The sequence below is a fragment of the Cydia amplana genome, chromosome 3, assembly GCF_948474715.1.
Source record: "Cydia amplana chromosome 3, ilCydAmpl1.1, whole genome shotgun sequence".
In the NCBI taxonomy this organism is placed as follows: Eukaryota; Metazoa; Arthropoda; class Insecta; order Lepidoptera; family Tortricidae; genus Cydia; species Cydia amplana.
The window spans coordinates 5342747-5359655 of NC_086071.1; the positions used below are offsets into that span (position 1 = coordinate 5342747).

General features: G+C 36.9%; 1 protein-coding gene and 1 long non-coding RNA gene across 2 annotated transcripts; one reads left to right on the forward strand and one right to left on the reverse strand.

Moving 5' to 3' along the window:
* Positions 1-4875: 4875 nt before the first annotated feature.
* Positions 4876-5455, forward strand: LOC134662896 (uncharacterized). The gene is made up of 2 exons (XR_010098104.1): positions 4876-5086; positions 5121-5455. It is a non-coding gene; the product is annotated as an uncharacterized LOC134662896 (long non-coding RNA).
* Positions 5456-8996: 3541 nt separating this feature from the next.
* LOC134662436 (proton-coupled amino acid transporter-like protein pathetic) lies at positions 8997-14730 on the reverse strand. Its single transcript, XM_063518661.1, has 8 exons — positions 14479-14730; positions 13647-13797; positions 13013-13134; positions 12301-12385; positions 11254-11498; positions 10167-10379; positions 9718-9887; positions 8997-9315 (listed from the first exon to the last, which is right to left on the reverse strand). Exons 1-8 carry the CDS (start codon positions 14544-14546, stop codon positions 9062-9064), a joined length of 1308 nt encoding a protein of 435 aa, XP_063374731.1. The 5' UTR covers positions 14547-14730; the 3' UTR covers positions 8997-9061.
* Between the last annotated feature and the right edge of the window lie 2179 nt (positions 14731-16909).

A 16909-nucleotide genomic window follows, 5' to 3' on the forward strand; every position in this document is an offset into this window, starting at 1 on the left:
ATACTACAAATAGTTAAGAAAATGTATGCTAAAAACAAAAGGGGTGATCAACCCTCCCCAGTTTCCCCTATACATAATCTAGATTTGACCCCTCCGGGAAATAGGCGTGATTATATGTATGTATGTATGTTATTTAGATTTAGCTGGAAATTGGACAATATGCCAAAATAAATATTAAATACTTAAGTATACTTAAGTGCAATAGGTAACACTTAACCAAATATAAATAAATTAAATTTCCAAACTCCATTCTATATATCGTCTTTGCACTGTGCGAACTTTTCTTTTATAAATTTTATAAATCCCTTAACAAGTAAGATTAGAAATAATTTTGCTAGAGGAGAAACCCAAAATGTATCCAGACATTCGATAAGAAACTTGGTTTCATCGTCTACTTAAAAATAATCTCGTATGCAGTGCAGCGGTGTGCTCGTTTTATATGTAGACTGCTGCAGAGTGCGTTGGCTCAGCATTGGTCGTGACATTTGCGAAGTGTTCAGTTCAGGGTCATGCTGAAGATAGGACATGAGCCTTTGCCTCATGTAACTGCCTAATTACATATATACGCTCTCTAGGTAAGTATCTAGAAGTATCTAGTAAGTCTGCAATATAATAGCAGGTAATAAGAAAATGAAAATTAGGGGAAAACTATTTTTTTTCCTTATTCTTCTCCGTTACTTGACGTTATTTCAAAATTGACTGTAACCTTTACTTAAATGATATCGCAAGTAAACAAAATAAACCATGAAAACCTGTTTTCTTACCAAGTAGTGGAAATTGTTATAAAAATGTAAAACCCTATGAAAAAGTGAGATATGAAGAGGTGAGACCATTTCGTGGCACCTTATCCTTTTATGTTTCTCTGTTATCTATAATTTTCTATTTTGTGTTTGTGCTCATGAATAAAATTATTTCTATTCTATTCTATTATATTCTAAAGAAAAACAATTGTGTACAATTCTTGTAATTTAGTATATATTACTGCCTAAGATTCAACTTGGGAACAAATTTTTTTTTTATGAAATATTTTTTAATTTGTGTGTTTAAGTAGTCACACTACTATTTATAAATTATAAACTGAAATAGATAACATACACTAAAGAAAAAAAGATAAAAAAAACCGGCCAAGTGCGAGTCGGACTCGCGCACGGAGGGTTCCGCACCATCAACAAAAAATAGAGCAAAACAAGCAAAAAAACGGTCACCCGTCCAAGTACTGACCCCGCCCGACGTTGCTTAACTTCGGTCAAAAATCACGTTTGTTGTATGGGAGTCCCACTTAAATCTTTATTTTATTCTGTTTTTAGTATTTGTTGTTATAGCGGCAACAGAAATACATCATTTGTGAAAATTTCAACTGTCTAGCTATCACGGTTCGTGAGATACGGCCTGGTGACAGACGGACGGACGGACAGACGGACGGACGGACGGACGGACAGCGGAGTCTTAGTAATAGGGTCCTGTTTTTACCCTTTGGGTACGGAACCCTAAAAAAAGATCCAATCTGGGGGCACGGCAGTGCCCCCGCCAAGTCGAGCAAAACAAAGAGGCACGGCCGTACCATCCTTTTCTCGAAGCGATTCAGGCCATTTCCGACGTCCTTTAATTTTGTACTGGCTGAAGCTAGAACCCTGAATTTTCAGTTATATATTGGGCTTAACATGCTTAAGATATATTCTCAAAAACATTCAATTTGAACTAGTAGTTTAAAAATTATTGTACGTCAAAGTTCCTTATTTTCGACACTGACACACTCACTCACTCACTCAATCACCCACTCACCTACGATGATCACAATTGTAAGGTACTTCTAGTATACCCACAAGCTTCAAATTTTAAACAAAAGTAGTTTTCAGCTAATCAAGCCATAGAAAACCTGAAAATATTGCAATATCAGTCACGTTTTAAAGATCTAAGAACTGCATAAGTAAGTTTGTAATCCCATATAAATATATGCTATTACAAAGTTACTGTTGCAGTTCCTACAAATAGTAGGTAAAGTAAAGGTACACTACGATGTACGATGTGAGTATGAATGAAGATGTGTTTCTTTATGATATGTGTATACATAGTATGAGTATGAGTACCCGATAAGAAGGACTGTCTACAAAAAGAGATGAGATCCCATCAAAAACATTACATGTAAAAAGGTGCAAGTCTCGCAACGCTTCTACTACAAAAAAGTTTTGAGATGTAATGTGAAACCAAGTCGGTTATTTTAATCAGTGCCAGGGGGTGTTAAAACTGTATCAAATATATATCTTTAATTTGTAATACATATAATGACTTGGCAATCGGACATAATGCTTTACTCGTACCGTACTCGTAAATATGTGTAATGCTCGAACTGCAATTAGCGCTAGCGTTATGTTCAAAAAGAAATATTTTTAATAGGTGACGATGATCCTTATGTCATTATGCAGCCGTGCGATGGCCAAGTCATTATACGTATTACAAATTAAAGATATATGTATATTTGATACAGTTTTAACACCCCCTGGCACTGATTAAAATAACCGACTTGGTTTCACATTACATCTCAAAACTTTTTTGTAGTAGAAGCGTTGCGAGACTTGCACGTTTTTACATGTAATGTTTTTGATGGGATATAATTGATCTAAAGTTATAGAGTTGTAATTTACTTACAATGTTCGGTAAATACGCTCTGTTAGTTCTGTCATCCATTTTTTTAGTCTTTCACTCATGGTGTCATTAAAACACTTTTAATATTATGCACTAAGAACTTGATTTCAGTCTGACTACTATCGTTCCACTAATGTATCTGTGCTATATTATTTCTTACATTTGAAATCTATTACAATGTAAATAATATTTTATGTCATTATTAAATCGCCCGATGTGAAATGCGCATTTGGCTGCCTTCGTATAAGATTTGGCTTATCAAGCAGGGGTATGAAACAAAATACAAGAACAAAAATAATTTACCAGTCATACTGATCGCTAATTTGTTTATTGTAAAAATATTCTGTTAATATAACAAAGGTTAATATAATATTGTATACCCGATATGGGTTGCCGTTGTGACTGTATGTCCATAACATTGTATTCCACCTTATTGTACACGGTAAACAATAAATTATTTCTATTCTATTCTATTCTAAGGATCTCTAAAAGTCCTTCAGATTCAGTTTGCCATTGAACGTTGAAAATGAACCTACGAGGTACGCGTTACACATTGCTCGCGAAATTCACGTGTTTTGGAGCACGTGAACATTGGCGTGTCAATTGGAAAAATAAAATGCTAATATAAACTAGAAGGCACATGTATGGTTGCAACCGTAAATACATGTGATATTATTCTCCTGAAGAGCTCAGAAAGATTGGCTGCATGTCAACGGGACCATCCGCGATTACTCATGTGACTCATGTCTTATTATAAAAGAAAAATGTTTTATTCACACCTAGGAATCACTTTTAGACTACCGATGATTTTATACTTTACTCCTGAAACAAGTGCTAAATAATCTCAAAAGAATGTACGAGTATACAATACCTACTAAATACTTACTATACCTATCCCTCCTGATATAAGTAGCCAATATGACTAACCAATGTTTTAGTTATGCGCAACCACATCCAGTGAACTGAAATAACTAAGACATTATTTGTGAATTGGCTTTGGCATTGGCACTCTGTAAACTGGTACTTAAAATATTTTACAGATTATTTGCAACAAACACGTACGGTACTTGATGACCGGAATGATGACAGATATTGAATCCATGCCAACGACAGTAATTTGCAGTCTTTCCCCTTAAATTTCGTCATGTTCGTAAATAATACCGTCAGCATCAATAAGATAGACACGGCTAAAGTTTCCAAAGATTGTTACCTACCTTAGAAATAAGGATGTGTTCTAATATTGTATTTGGCCACTTTGACCGTGACTTTCTATTTGATGCTGACGTAAGTACGTCAGTCTAACAGTATGTTCAAAGGGTCTAGCAGGCTAAGCGAACAAGAAGTGCCCCCAACGACGGATTTTGTCGATATTTCTGGTAGTGTACTGTTAGGTCCTAAGGACCCTCCATGCTTAACATCAGACCTTGATTCTCTTTTGTTTGCGAGTTATTCAGGATAACGTAAAATAATTAGGGTATCATTGAAAGTGTCATATTTTATAAACGATTCAAGTTACATGAACCAAACAAAATTATATTTGATAACATTAAAAAAAACTACAAAATGCATATTTTTTACCAGCATCCTGTCCTTAAACTTCATTGCAAAAAATAAAAATATTTTTTTCCTTCCAATTTTTTTTTTACTTTTCGCGGAGGTACACCTCCAAAAAAAATATGCATGAGTAGCCACTAATTCCCACTACATACACATATAAAAATATTTGCACAAATGTTCGTGCTTCATGTCAAAAAAACGATTCTCCAATAAGTAGTCACTGGCATTATATGTACAGATAGAAGTACCAGTGCAGTTTGAAGATTAGTGTGTAGGTATACAAATTTTTATTACAATGTATCCGTTTGCAAGTTATTATTAATTAAGGCTAAAGTAAGTTCTTTTACATTTCAGCTAAATAATTACAAACTGGCACTGTTGACTTTAAAGCTACCTAGACACATACAAGCGGACCTTTTCTTCGAAACCACTCGAAACCTTGGAAGAGGTCGAAGTGTATTTACCAGATGAATGCATGTTCTTACATGGTGTATGCAAAACCTGTAAAAGATCCTTTGCCTCTGTAAATAGTCAATTCCAGCTTTTAGCTGATTTATACTGCCGTTTATGCACAGGTCCACTGTTTGATATAATAAATAATTAGAAAAGAGTACTGTTACCTTATTTTTTAAAGAGAGTCCCATTTATGGCAAAAGTGACCCTATTATGATCGTTGATGCACTCCAAATAGGTTTATTAGAAGAGTTTGTATACCTACACACTAATCTTCAAACTGCACTGGTACTTCTATCTGTACATATAATGCCAGTGACTACTTATTGGAGAATCGTTTTTTTGACATGAAGCACGAACATTTGTGCAAATATTTTTATATGTGTATGTAGTGGGAATTAGTGGCTACTCATGCATATTTTTTTTTGGAGGTGTACCTCCGCGAAAAGTAAAAAAAAAATTGGAAGGAAAAAAAATATTTTTATTTTTTGCAATGAAGTTTAAGGACAGGATGCTGGTAAAAAGTATGCATTTTGTAGTTTTTTTTATTGTTATCAAATATAATTTTGTTTAGTTCATGTAACTTGAATCGTTTGTAAAATATGACACTTTCAATGATACCCTAATTATTTTACGTTATCCTGAATAACTCACAAACAAAAGAGAATCGAGGTCTGATGTTAAGCATGGAGGGTCCTTAGGACCTAACAGTACACTACCAGAAATATCGACAAAATCCGTCGTTGGGGGCACTTCTTGTTCGCTTAGCCTGCTAGACCCTTTATTTATTTTATTTATTTATTTATATGAGCCTAGAGTAGGGTTGCCATACGTCCCGGTTTGAAGCACGGTGTCCCGGCGTCCCGGCCGATAAGGAAATTGTCCCGGTTTAAAAATCATAGTTATTTAGTAGGGGCTGGACTTGGTAAATAATAATATACCTACATTTCTACGTTTCATATGGCCAAAATTGAAAAAAAAAAATGTTTTATGGTACCTACTTTTACCTAATGTCCAATATCAGTTTCTCAGACACACAATCTTAGATGATTAGATGATTATATAAATTATGTTATTTTATAGCTTTTAAAGTCTGTAATGTAGAGCTCGAATTTCAGGCTTCCGAGGGCCTTAAACCTTTATTGTTGAGTAACATTTGACGATTGGTTCGTGTTAGAGCGCTGCTTTCTTACAGCTCGACCTTCGACGTCACTTAATTTTTAACAAATATAAACATTTGAAGAAATTCAAAGGTGTATGTGAAGTCCCCAATCCGCATTGGGCTAGCGTGGGGACTATAGCCCAAGCCCTCTCGCGCATGAGAGGAGGCCTGTGCCCAGCAGTGGGACGAATATAGGCTCACATTATTATTATTATAAACATTTGTTTCAGAAGCTTGGCATTTGCCTCGCATGAAAGCTCACCGCGCTGGTTATAAGTACGCTTCGGGCTTATTAAGTAATGTGAAGATTTCTGAGCTCGACCTTCACAGCCTCACTTTTTACCTAAATTTTTGGTTTGTCTTCCAAATCTCCTCTTCTTCAGCTTAGTCTTTGACCTCGCTGCGCCAAGCTCGGCCTGCGGTCTCGCTTTTTAATACACCATTGTCCGCCGATGTCCATACATTGGTTGGCGTCTATGCTCTAGCTGAGCTTATCCTGAAGCACGGCTTCGACCTCGCATGAAAGCTCGCCTCACTGGGGAACTTCGGATTTTTAGGCCCGGCCCGGCCTTTTTAACACGCTTTCACAATTTAGTCACAAAAAATTTCGCGCTCGCTACGCTCGCTTTTTTTGCTAGTTGACCCTGTGAATTTACATGATAGCTTGACTGGTCAATGAATTTTCAACACATGGAAAATTTATCTCCGAAACTACTGTGCTAAAATTTTGAAAAAAAAACACAAAATAGTTCTTTAAGTGGTATCCAGATGAGACAATTTTTCGCCAATCTGATGAAATTCTCCGATCGAATCAGCAGGTGCGGTGCATAAATGCAAATTTTCATAGTAATTATCTATGGAATGAATTTTCCTGATCAAATCAACTGATTTGATCAGTCATGTCTGGATACCAGCATACCACTTTACCTTTTACCTATCGATGATAGGAAAACCTATTAGAAATGTGCGGTCAAGCGTGAGTCGGACTTAATTGCTTAGTTTTTGATGCTACCTCTACGGGTTTTTTAGACATTTCACTCACGTTTCACATGAAATAATAAATTGTTAAAAATTGTGTAATGTACGGAACCCTTAGAACGCGAGCACATATGGCAACCCTAGCCTAGAGTGTCCCACTGCTGGGCAAATGCCTCCCTCCTCCCTTTCCACGTATCCCGGTCTTGACCCGCCTCGCACCAGTTCCTGTCAAAGGCGTCGAGGTCATCCCGCCAACGCCGCCGAGGTTTGCCGCGACCTCGATTTCGATTTTGTGGGGCCCAAAACGTGTTCTGCCCAGTCCCATTTCAACTTGGCGGCTGTTTCAGCCACGTCAGCTATTTGGGTTTTGGAGCGTAGTATTGTGTTTCTGATGCGATCGGTCAACTTCACGCCGAGAATACTACGCTCCATTGTTCAAATGGATAATGTTTTTTTTTCAATTAAACATAGTATAATGATAATCATTATACTATGGACGTCAGCTACCGCCTCCGTTGGTGGGTAGAGCAACGGCAGCCAACCAAACACGTAAAAAAAATTGCCAGTGTATCCATCGGAGTGGCAATTGACGTCCACGACCACGAGGGTTCATTACTCCAAAATAACTAAATGAATAGGTATATAGAGGTGCCGTGAAGATGCGCGTATGGAAATTAAGGTACTAAACATAGAAAAGGGTGGGATCTTAGACCTGCTTGATAGCTGATGAAAACTACCTTTATGTACAATTCATTTTATTAGAATCTCTTAAACGAAACAATGACAGCCTGGAACTCCTCGGCGTGGAGTTGAGTTCAGTCCTCAACTTCGGCACCTTCATTGAATCTAAAGCACAGACTGCGGCCAGAAAGCTGGGCGTCCTAAATAAGGTGAAGCGATACTTCACACCTGGACAGCTTCTAACACTTTATAAAGCTCAAGTCCGATCGTGTATGGAGTATTGCAGCCACCTGTGGGACGGCTCAGCTAAATACCAACTCGCTGCTTTAGACTCAGTGGAACGCAGAGCCAGGAGGATGATTGGTGACAAGAAGCTAACGGGTAAGCTTCAGTCTTTGGCCCATCGGCGGAAAGTCGCCAGTCTGTCGGTGTTCTACAGATTGCACTTCGGGGAGTGTGCTCAAGAGCTACACGAGCTTATTCCACCGTCCCCATTCTACCATCGGACTTTTAGACGCACGGCCGGTTTCCATCCTTACTTGGTAGATATTCCACGAATCCGCACGAAGCGCTTTGTTTCCTCTTTCCTTATGCGCACTGCCAAGGAATGGAATTCCTTGCCGGCGTCTATATTTCCGAGCTCATATAACCCGGCAACCTTCAAATCAAGGGTGAACAGGCACCTTCTGGGCAGACTCGCTCCATCGTAGGCCACGTCTTCGCCCCGGCTAGTCTGTGGCCATGAGTAAGCCCATTTTTAATAAAAAAAAAAGAACAATAAATAAATTACTTTTATAAATGTAGTATGAACATTAGTTCGTTGGAATGGAATCGCATCAATCCTGAAAGATGCGAGAGGGTACCGATGCTCACTAAAAATGTATTGACCACATTGACCATCAGGATGAGGCACCTATATTTTACAAACGAGACTCGTGACTTGTGGCAGTTTTATAACAGAATACCCCTGGAATATTATCTGTAACGTGTCGTTTATTATGCTTGAAATAATTTAACACTGTCATAAGTGCTTGCTTATTGCGTAACTCGTAATAATTACTTCAAGTTATCTATTTATAAGTTGTCTTATAAGTGAAATTTCTTAGACAATAAAGTTCTTTAAACCGAAATAAGCCCGACAAGTTGATGAGGGCGCGAGTTCGAATCTTGCCCGAAGCAATTAATTTTTAAATATTTTTTGAAGTGAAAACTTCTTTAGCGGCGCTGTGCACTTTTTGGAGGTGGGGAAAAAATGTTAAACTCGCGGTAGATCACGTGACCGTAAGAAGTTTTCCTTTATTGATTTAAATGCCATCTAGTGAGTTTCTCTCTAACTGGTATTAATATAACTCGAGTATTAACAGTGATATGCTTAGGTTTCAAGTGATGCGACGAAATAACGCTAGATGGCGTTAACCTCAATTATACATAGTGCTGCAGACATTTTGGACTAGTCATTGAGTTTTCACTTCTGCTGGCACTCCCGGAGTGCAACCCGTTGTTTTTTTTTAATTTTAAAACTTGTGCAAGATTAAGTTAATATTTTGGCGTTATTATTTATTTAATTTCATAAAACCCAGTTATTGGTCACTCCATACTTTGCTCTCGCAAATTCTGTATAATATCTCCTATAGCGACAGCACATCCGGAAACCAAACAGATGAATCCAAAGAGTACTATAAGACAATTTTTCCAGAGGATACAGCGGTACTTCCCAAGGTCCGGCCATCGAAAAATGGTGTCGACAATACCCGGGATGATGAGGCCTAAGATTGAGTAAAATAGAGAGCCGACAACGTTGATGATCTGTTCCAACATCGGCAGGGCTATACCGATCGCACCTGAAAATGCAAATTATAATAGAACTTAGAATATACAGGTACCAAGGTAAAATGTACCTCGCTGTATTGGAATTCAGTCATAACATGGGTATACACGTTATTGCAGCTGGGTGTACTTTATTACGATTAAATTATGATGCCTACTATGTTTCCGGGGTCTCAAAAAAAACTGACTTTGTAACATGCCCAAATCAAACTATTTAGTGTCTAGCATGGACAGGCGTTTTATGGAGTCTTAAAGTCTTTAAAATTCAGCTAACGTTCTCTTTTCTATGACGGCTATGATGACCAGTATGACCTTGTACGATGTTTACGGAAACTTTGTAAAATTTGTATAGGTATACATTTTGGGGCATAGGTTATTTTGGTCAAGGCTGTAAAAATTGTCAACAGAAAACATACCACAAAACCAAACAATAAAGATTCTCATGCAAATCTGAGTAATGTCCGTGTATTGTTTCTTAATGTGCGGGTTGACGTATTTTGTTAAAATGTCCACCACAACGAAGAAGTGAAGAGGATACGTGAAGAAAATAGATAATGCTATGAACGATTTAGCACATATCGCAGGCCTGAAACACAATTAATTATTGAAATGTTGACTTAGTAGATGATGAGAGACTTATCTCAAAGTGAATTCAAATTGAATCTGATGTGAACAACTTATAAGTTCGTATTAATGTTCTCTAACACACTCAAAAGCAATTAAAACAATTATTTTCGTAAAAAGCGATCCAATTTAATTTATTTTGAGACTTGATTGTATTATGAATGAGCAGAAAAGTAAATTACGTCGCTGAAATTAGCTACATGCCAAACGCAATAAAATCCTTATTCTAACGAATACATACCAATCATCGACAGGTAAATTTAGCGTTATAGTGGCCATCACTGAATCACCATATCTGAAGTAGCCGAATAGGCCTAGAACAGTGTACAATGCCATGATAAAGCTCATTGCTATTACCAGGACACTTGGGCATCCGAGGAAATGCTCGGGTTTCTTCATCTCATTCTCTACTGGCATCACCACACCGATGCCTTCCATTGCGAAGATTACTGTTCTGTGAAAAAATATATATGTTTTTATTGTGTTTCGAACAGAGCAGGAAAGTCTATAGTTAAAATAAGTTTTTGGAAAAAATTTCATTTTTGGTACAAGCTTTTATTACTGACTGTACTTTTCTTACGACAGACAACTAATACTCATCGAGACAATTCTAAAAACCCCTAACACAATTAGGTTGCGTTGTTTCATCACAGAGTTCCTATGACCACCTCCTGTCTCTATCATCAGATCAGTTCGACAGTAACATATTATTGTATTGTCATCAGAACTACATACAGCTGCCAATTTTCATGACGCTACGATCCTTGGAAGATGGTTAAATTAGTTACCTTAGATTCCATTACATAGTTAGTTACATACAGGTCCACCTAATAAAAGCTTGTTAATGAGGCTTTACGGCCATTAGCTTTGGGTATGTCCAAAGGCGAGACAGGAAGCTAAATGCTTAGTAGGTACTAATGATCTAGACAAGTTCCTCTAAAGCTTGAAATATAAAAATACTTTGAAAGTCGAAAATTGTTCGTCTTTGTCGTTAGACTCTCTGCAGAGTGTCGTGGTCAACTGTTGCTTCAGGCACAAATGTTGCTTGCCGTACCATTTCTCGCCATTTTCCGCGCTCGGAGGTCATTCTGGCAAATCATTGGCGTTCAGGGGTCCTTCCATGGCAAATTTTATTTGATTTCATCCTCTTCTATCACACTATTATTTTTTACGAGTGTATGAGATCAATTAATTTTTATTTATTTATTTATAATCATAATTTTACTTTTCTGGATGTTATTGTATTTTATTCATTTAATTACTATGTTTATTATGGCAAAATTATCCCTACCAATAAAGTAAAAATAAACACGTCAACATATACTTACGATAGAAAAGCAGGTAATCTAGATATTTGTCCCACAGCGGTTGCACCTTCGATGGATATGGGATCTTTGAATATGTAATATAGACATATTATGAATGTAAGGACCAATAACACGTTCGCTAGGAAGGAAAAGGGTGCCAACCACTTGAGATGTCTAATTTGTGTCATAATACTCAACGGTACTAGTATAATAAGACAGTAATATTGCACTGACAGAGTTACGACGGGATAGTATGTGTCTAAGAGCTGAAAGAAAAAACAAAAAAAAAGCACTAAATGTTACGTAAGTATATACCTATGTCTTAACCTTTTGGACGCCAATGATCGATATATCCGCACCGTAGGTTCAACGCCAAAGACAGATTAATCGGTCACAGACCACAGAGCAACATAGACCTACGTGCATATGCATAAAGTTCAATTTCAGTTTTGATACTTCGGTGACGTGGCGTCAGCGTGACAGCTTTTGTGTTTGACATGGCGTCGAAAAGGTTAAGCAACGAATAAAGATCAAAAGATACTCATTGTTTGGGATCTCTTTGCTCCAACCAATAATTTACTAAGGGCCGCTTGCACCATCCCACTAACCCTGGGTTAACCCGTTGTGAAATTGTACTGGTAACCATAGTAACTCCAGGTTTAACCGGTTAACCCCGGGTTAGTGGAATGGTGCAAGTGGCGCTAAGGGGCGCAAAGTTATCCCATTATGCGCCAAAACAATATTAGGTGCATGCCGAATAAGGGAGATTAGTTTATGGCCAACGTACCATTCACAATATTTATTCATTTTTAAGTGTTTAAGTAAGTATATATGTAAGTAATAACATATAACTATAATATTTGAATATAACTATCATTAAGTCATTTTACAGGGGGAGCAAAGTAGGAACATTTTACGGTACGCCGAATTTTTTTAGACTTTCTTTCCTTATTAGGAATTAGTTAAAACCCCAATCCCACATTGACACAAATTGTATGATGTCCGCTGGTGGTTTTTTCACATGTCCCATTTTTTTCAAACTATGAATGAAATAAATATACAACTAACCTGTTTAATATTTTCCGATATAAGTACCGTAAATATGCAGCAAACACCAATGTATGTGCAAAGTAAACATATCTCCGCAAAAATACTGTAAAAGAAAAGTATACAAAATTATGTATGTAGGTTCGTTATCATTCCAATAAATTACTGCAGCGTAATCTCATTTGCTCTGTGAATAAAATGTGCTTAATTTCCAAATTTTCAAGACATACAGGACCATAACTTTCTTGTCTGCTACGCTATGCATTTTCGAGATTGTTCAGTCTCAGAATATAGTCACACAACAAAATTCGTTAGATTTAATTACACACACCGAGACACAGACATATACCGAGTCAGGTTGTACATATAATCTTTCTTCTTTTATATATTGTGTAACGATGATGTCTATAGTTACAAAAGGACAAGTCCGGTCCGCTGTGTCACATGTTAGGTATTTTGCTAGTGGTCATATAGTGGCTATTCGTCTTGTGGCGGTAATGTTACTTTACTGCAACAAATTAGAACTACATGATTGCTCTTTATTATGATTAGGTACACTTTTGTATTTTGTAAAGTAAAAGCCGGACGATCTCTGTGTTGAATTTTCGTGTATGTAATGGATTAAGCAGTCGCTGTGGCTGAAAACGGCTAGAAGACGATGATGATGATGAACAGATAAGAAAAACTCTAAGAAATAATGGTTCCAAAATATTTTATATACATATGTACTTACCTTGCAGCGTTAGCATAGCGCCTAACACTTTTAGGGCCATTAGCAAATGCAGCTCTGCAGGTCTCGGCGTAGTTAAGGAGAGGTTTTCGTTCCACCTTACAGCATTCGCGGGAAGTATCCACCTGGAATAAGAGGGTTTACAGATGATTAAATGATTTAAAAATATCTAACTCGTGTAGGTATTGATTTTAGAAAAAAAAAAAATTTTACATTCTTACAACAACATATTATGTAGTTTTGGCAAAAAATATGATGTTTTATTGTCATTGATTGGTGGATTTCCCCGCGACTTCGTCTGTGTAGGTAGAATGAGTACCTCCATGGTAAATCTCACCCCCCCTTTCAAATCCTCGATGGGTGATTTCCATTAAAAACTATCTTATGTCCTTTTTTGGGACTCAAACTTCTCCCTACCAATTCATATCGATATTTCTCAATATATCAGTTTTGCGATTTAATCGTGTACCTAAAGGTATCAGAGAGACAGTTAATTACGCATTTTTATTAAAAGTAGCTGTATACCTTTCAAACTCCTTTCTTTGAAGAGTTTACTAAGTCTCGCTACCATATCAGCACACATATTATCATAATTATAACCTGTACGAACTAAATTTGCTATACAATAGGTACTTACAAATATGTGAACGCAGTGACCACAGATAAAAGCAATAATGATCGTGCCAACTATACCAACTATCCATCCAGCATTGGCATATGCCAAGGGCATGGCCAGTAGGCCAGACCCCAACGAGGCCTTGAGAAGATTAGCTAGGGCTCTGGCATCCCTGTAAATAAAAATGTCTTAGTTAGGGATAGGGTTTGCAATCCGGATCCGAAATGTATGAAATTATCCGGATCTGGATCGGGATCCGCGGATATTGCCATACATTTCGGATCTGTCGTGCAAACCCTAGTTAGGGAACTGCCTTCTAATCACGTCGGTTGGGATTGTGACCGTGCCGATACCAAGCTGATGATATTTCACATACTACAGCACTTTTGTATATAAATGTAATTTTAACCAAACAAGTACCTACACATTACTCTGTTGACAACTCTTAATACTAGTGGCTGTAGACCTCGCGAGCATAGCTTAAAACTGAATGACTCCGCCATTTTGAAAAATTTCCTAAACCTGACATCGACAATAAAAAATCTATTTAATTATTGAACCTGCTCACAAAAGACGGACGGACAGACGGACAGCGGTGTCGTAGTAACAGAGTCCCGTTTTTACCCTTTGGGTATATACGGAACCCTAAAAATGGTGGAATAAAAAAGTGGATGTAGGCGCCCAATGGGTTCTGCATGCAACGTCAAAACACATACACATTATATGTACTTATCCAGCCAGCCGTATAATGGCTAAATCAGCATCTTACATCGTCAAAACAAAAAATGACAATCTGTAATTCATATAGGACTTTTGTCCTTTCTACAGAAAAAAAATAGGCAAATATACTTACGAATTAGGCTTTTCCACTTTTCTATGCTCAAAGGGGTTGTAATCTTTTGAGGCTGCGTCTCCATGCATATTTATATGTTTAAAAATTTTCTTTGTTTATACAATCGACTATTCAAGTAGCACACTATAATGAGAAACTTGACTCCTAGATATTGTTATTGATTGCCAATTAACTTTGATTTTACACGACGTCTTAACACAAGTGCAAGCTGACGATATCAAGATACATTGATGTAATGAAGTCACTGGTGCTGATATACTTCTTGTGTGAACGGTGTTAAGTACCTACTAAGTATACTATCTTTAACTATAAATCTGCCGTGAGTCTCAAACATAAATATATGTACAGGTGTCCTGTTATACTATATTTTAATATAGAATATGATCACATATTACATTTTGTGTCTTACTTAGTATGTACCTAGAATTGGCAGTAGTAATCTCGAAATTTAAACTTCGGGTTAATTTATGAAATAATTATGCTGTATTAAAATAGGTACGTCTTGTTTTCATCTGACTTAAACTCGTTTTTATGATTGTAATCCCGTTTATTATCTTTTTGATAAAATTAAGATAAAACAAATGCGTTAATACTAAATTCACATGCACGTACTGTGTTTGCGAAAAGTGTAACTAGCCCAGTGTAAAACTAAACTATTTTTCACTTGATGTACAGTCGCCATCAGATATATCGGAGCGGCCAAGGTGCTCACAAATATCTGAACATGCCTCTATTGTCAAGGCTTTAGAGTGCGTGTTCAGATATTTTTGAGCGCCTCGGCCGCTCCGATATAAGTATCTGATGGAACGAAGAGAGAGGCCGCGCATGAAATGGCTGAGGCCTATGTCCAGTAGTGAATTAGTACATGCTGATGATGATATACTTATTGATTGACCGACTGTTAGCAAAGGTCTCCGTTTCAACTCGGGCAAAACTGCGTTTGTATGTCCGGATGATCTCCTCTGCAGGTCACATTTTTAACAGATTCTTGTAAAAAAATTGTTAAGTAAGTTCGGAAGTTACATTGAATTTCTCTGTCATTTAGTTTTTTGAAAAAAATGTTCAAAATGGCGGAATTTGGCGCAATAGACTTAAGCGCCAGTAGGGTCTATGGCACTTAAGACTACATGTATGTCCGCTGTGATAATAATTCAACGAAGTATTATTTTACATTTTTCAAACTTATTGCGAGGTCTACAGCTCTGAGCCACTAGTAAAGTAATTGTCACAAAAACAGATTCGAAGGTCTGTTAGGATATCTAAAAATCTGCATTGTCTGCACTAAAAATCAAAAGAGTCACAAGATACAATTTTGATAAGTCTCCGAATGAGTTTTGGTAGGCTTTGTTTAATCCGGATGATTTGGGGTAATCCGTTTGTGTTTCTATGTATATTAAAACTAAGCTATAAGAGTTTTTAATCACAGTTTATTACATAGCTTGATTATCCGACAAGGACAATAAAACAATTATTTCTTTACATAATTTATTTCACTTACTAAATAAATACTTTACTATAGTTTGTCAAAGGACTGTCTCATTTCAAACATAGACAGAGATAATCATATTATCTTTGTCTTACACTAGTACTAGCACCCAAAAGAAAAGGATGAGTATAGTCTTTTTTTTGTTCTTATTTACTGTCAAAATTGGTTTGACCAACTATAGTAACTAGTTCCCAAACATGAACGAATTGCATTGTAACAGAATTTTTTTTGCTCTACCGTACTGAATGCCTAATATTAAGCACATACATAATAACCCATTATAAATATCTCACATTTTACATGTCAGTCAAAGAACCTTTGCATGATTTCATCTCTGCATTTCTAGAGTCGCTTATGCCTCTTAAATATAAGTTTCAGTACATTCTATGAATGTACCGTATTACGTACCTATACAATATTTGTCTTGATCAATTTTAAGTATAGCTATACACCTAATCAACTCAAAGAACTAAACCGTTAATCGGATTTGCCCTCTCTGATTAGGTACTAGGTACTAGTCCGCTGGACGATATGAGCCTGTCAATTGTTCGGAACTGTCACCTTTTGCGTTTAACTTACAGGCTGATATCGTCCCGCGAACTGGTAATCTGTGGGCCCCTTTAGGCAGTTTTAACTATTATAGGTAACTACTTAGAAGGTTACACACAAAAAAAAATTCTAAGGAGGATTCTCAAACTAGGTACACTACATATACAGTGTGTGGCCTATAACGCGGGAGAATAATTAAAACGTAGATTCTACTACTCAAACAATAAAACTTTTGTTCGACAACTTTTTGAAATTATGTAGTCTTAAAATTGTCCCTTTTTCAAACAAACTAAATAATATTTTCAATGTACTTTAAATTCCGTCTAATTGACATCGCCCGTCAGTCTTGTCACCGTACAGGCATAATCAATTTCGTGATACATTGCGTGTTCGATT

Coding starts and splice junctions, on each gene's coding strand:
- LOC134662436 (XM_063518661.1), bottom strand. CDS start 14,546: ATGCATGGAGACGCAGCCTCAAAAGATTACAACCCCTTTGAGCATAGA. Junction 10,380..11,253: donor AGATTACCTGCTTTTCTATC/GTAAGTATATGT, acceptor ATTTTTTCACAG/AACAGTAATCTTCGCAATGG. Junction 9,888..10,166: donor AATTTACCTGTCGATGATTG/GTATGTATTCGT, acceptor ATTGTGTTTCAG/GCCTGCGATATGTGCTAAAT.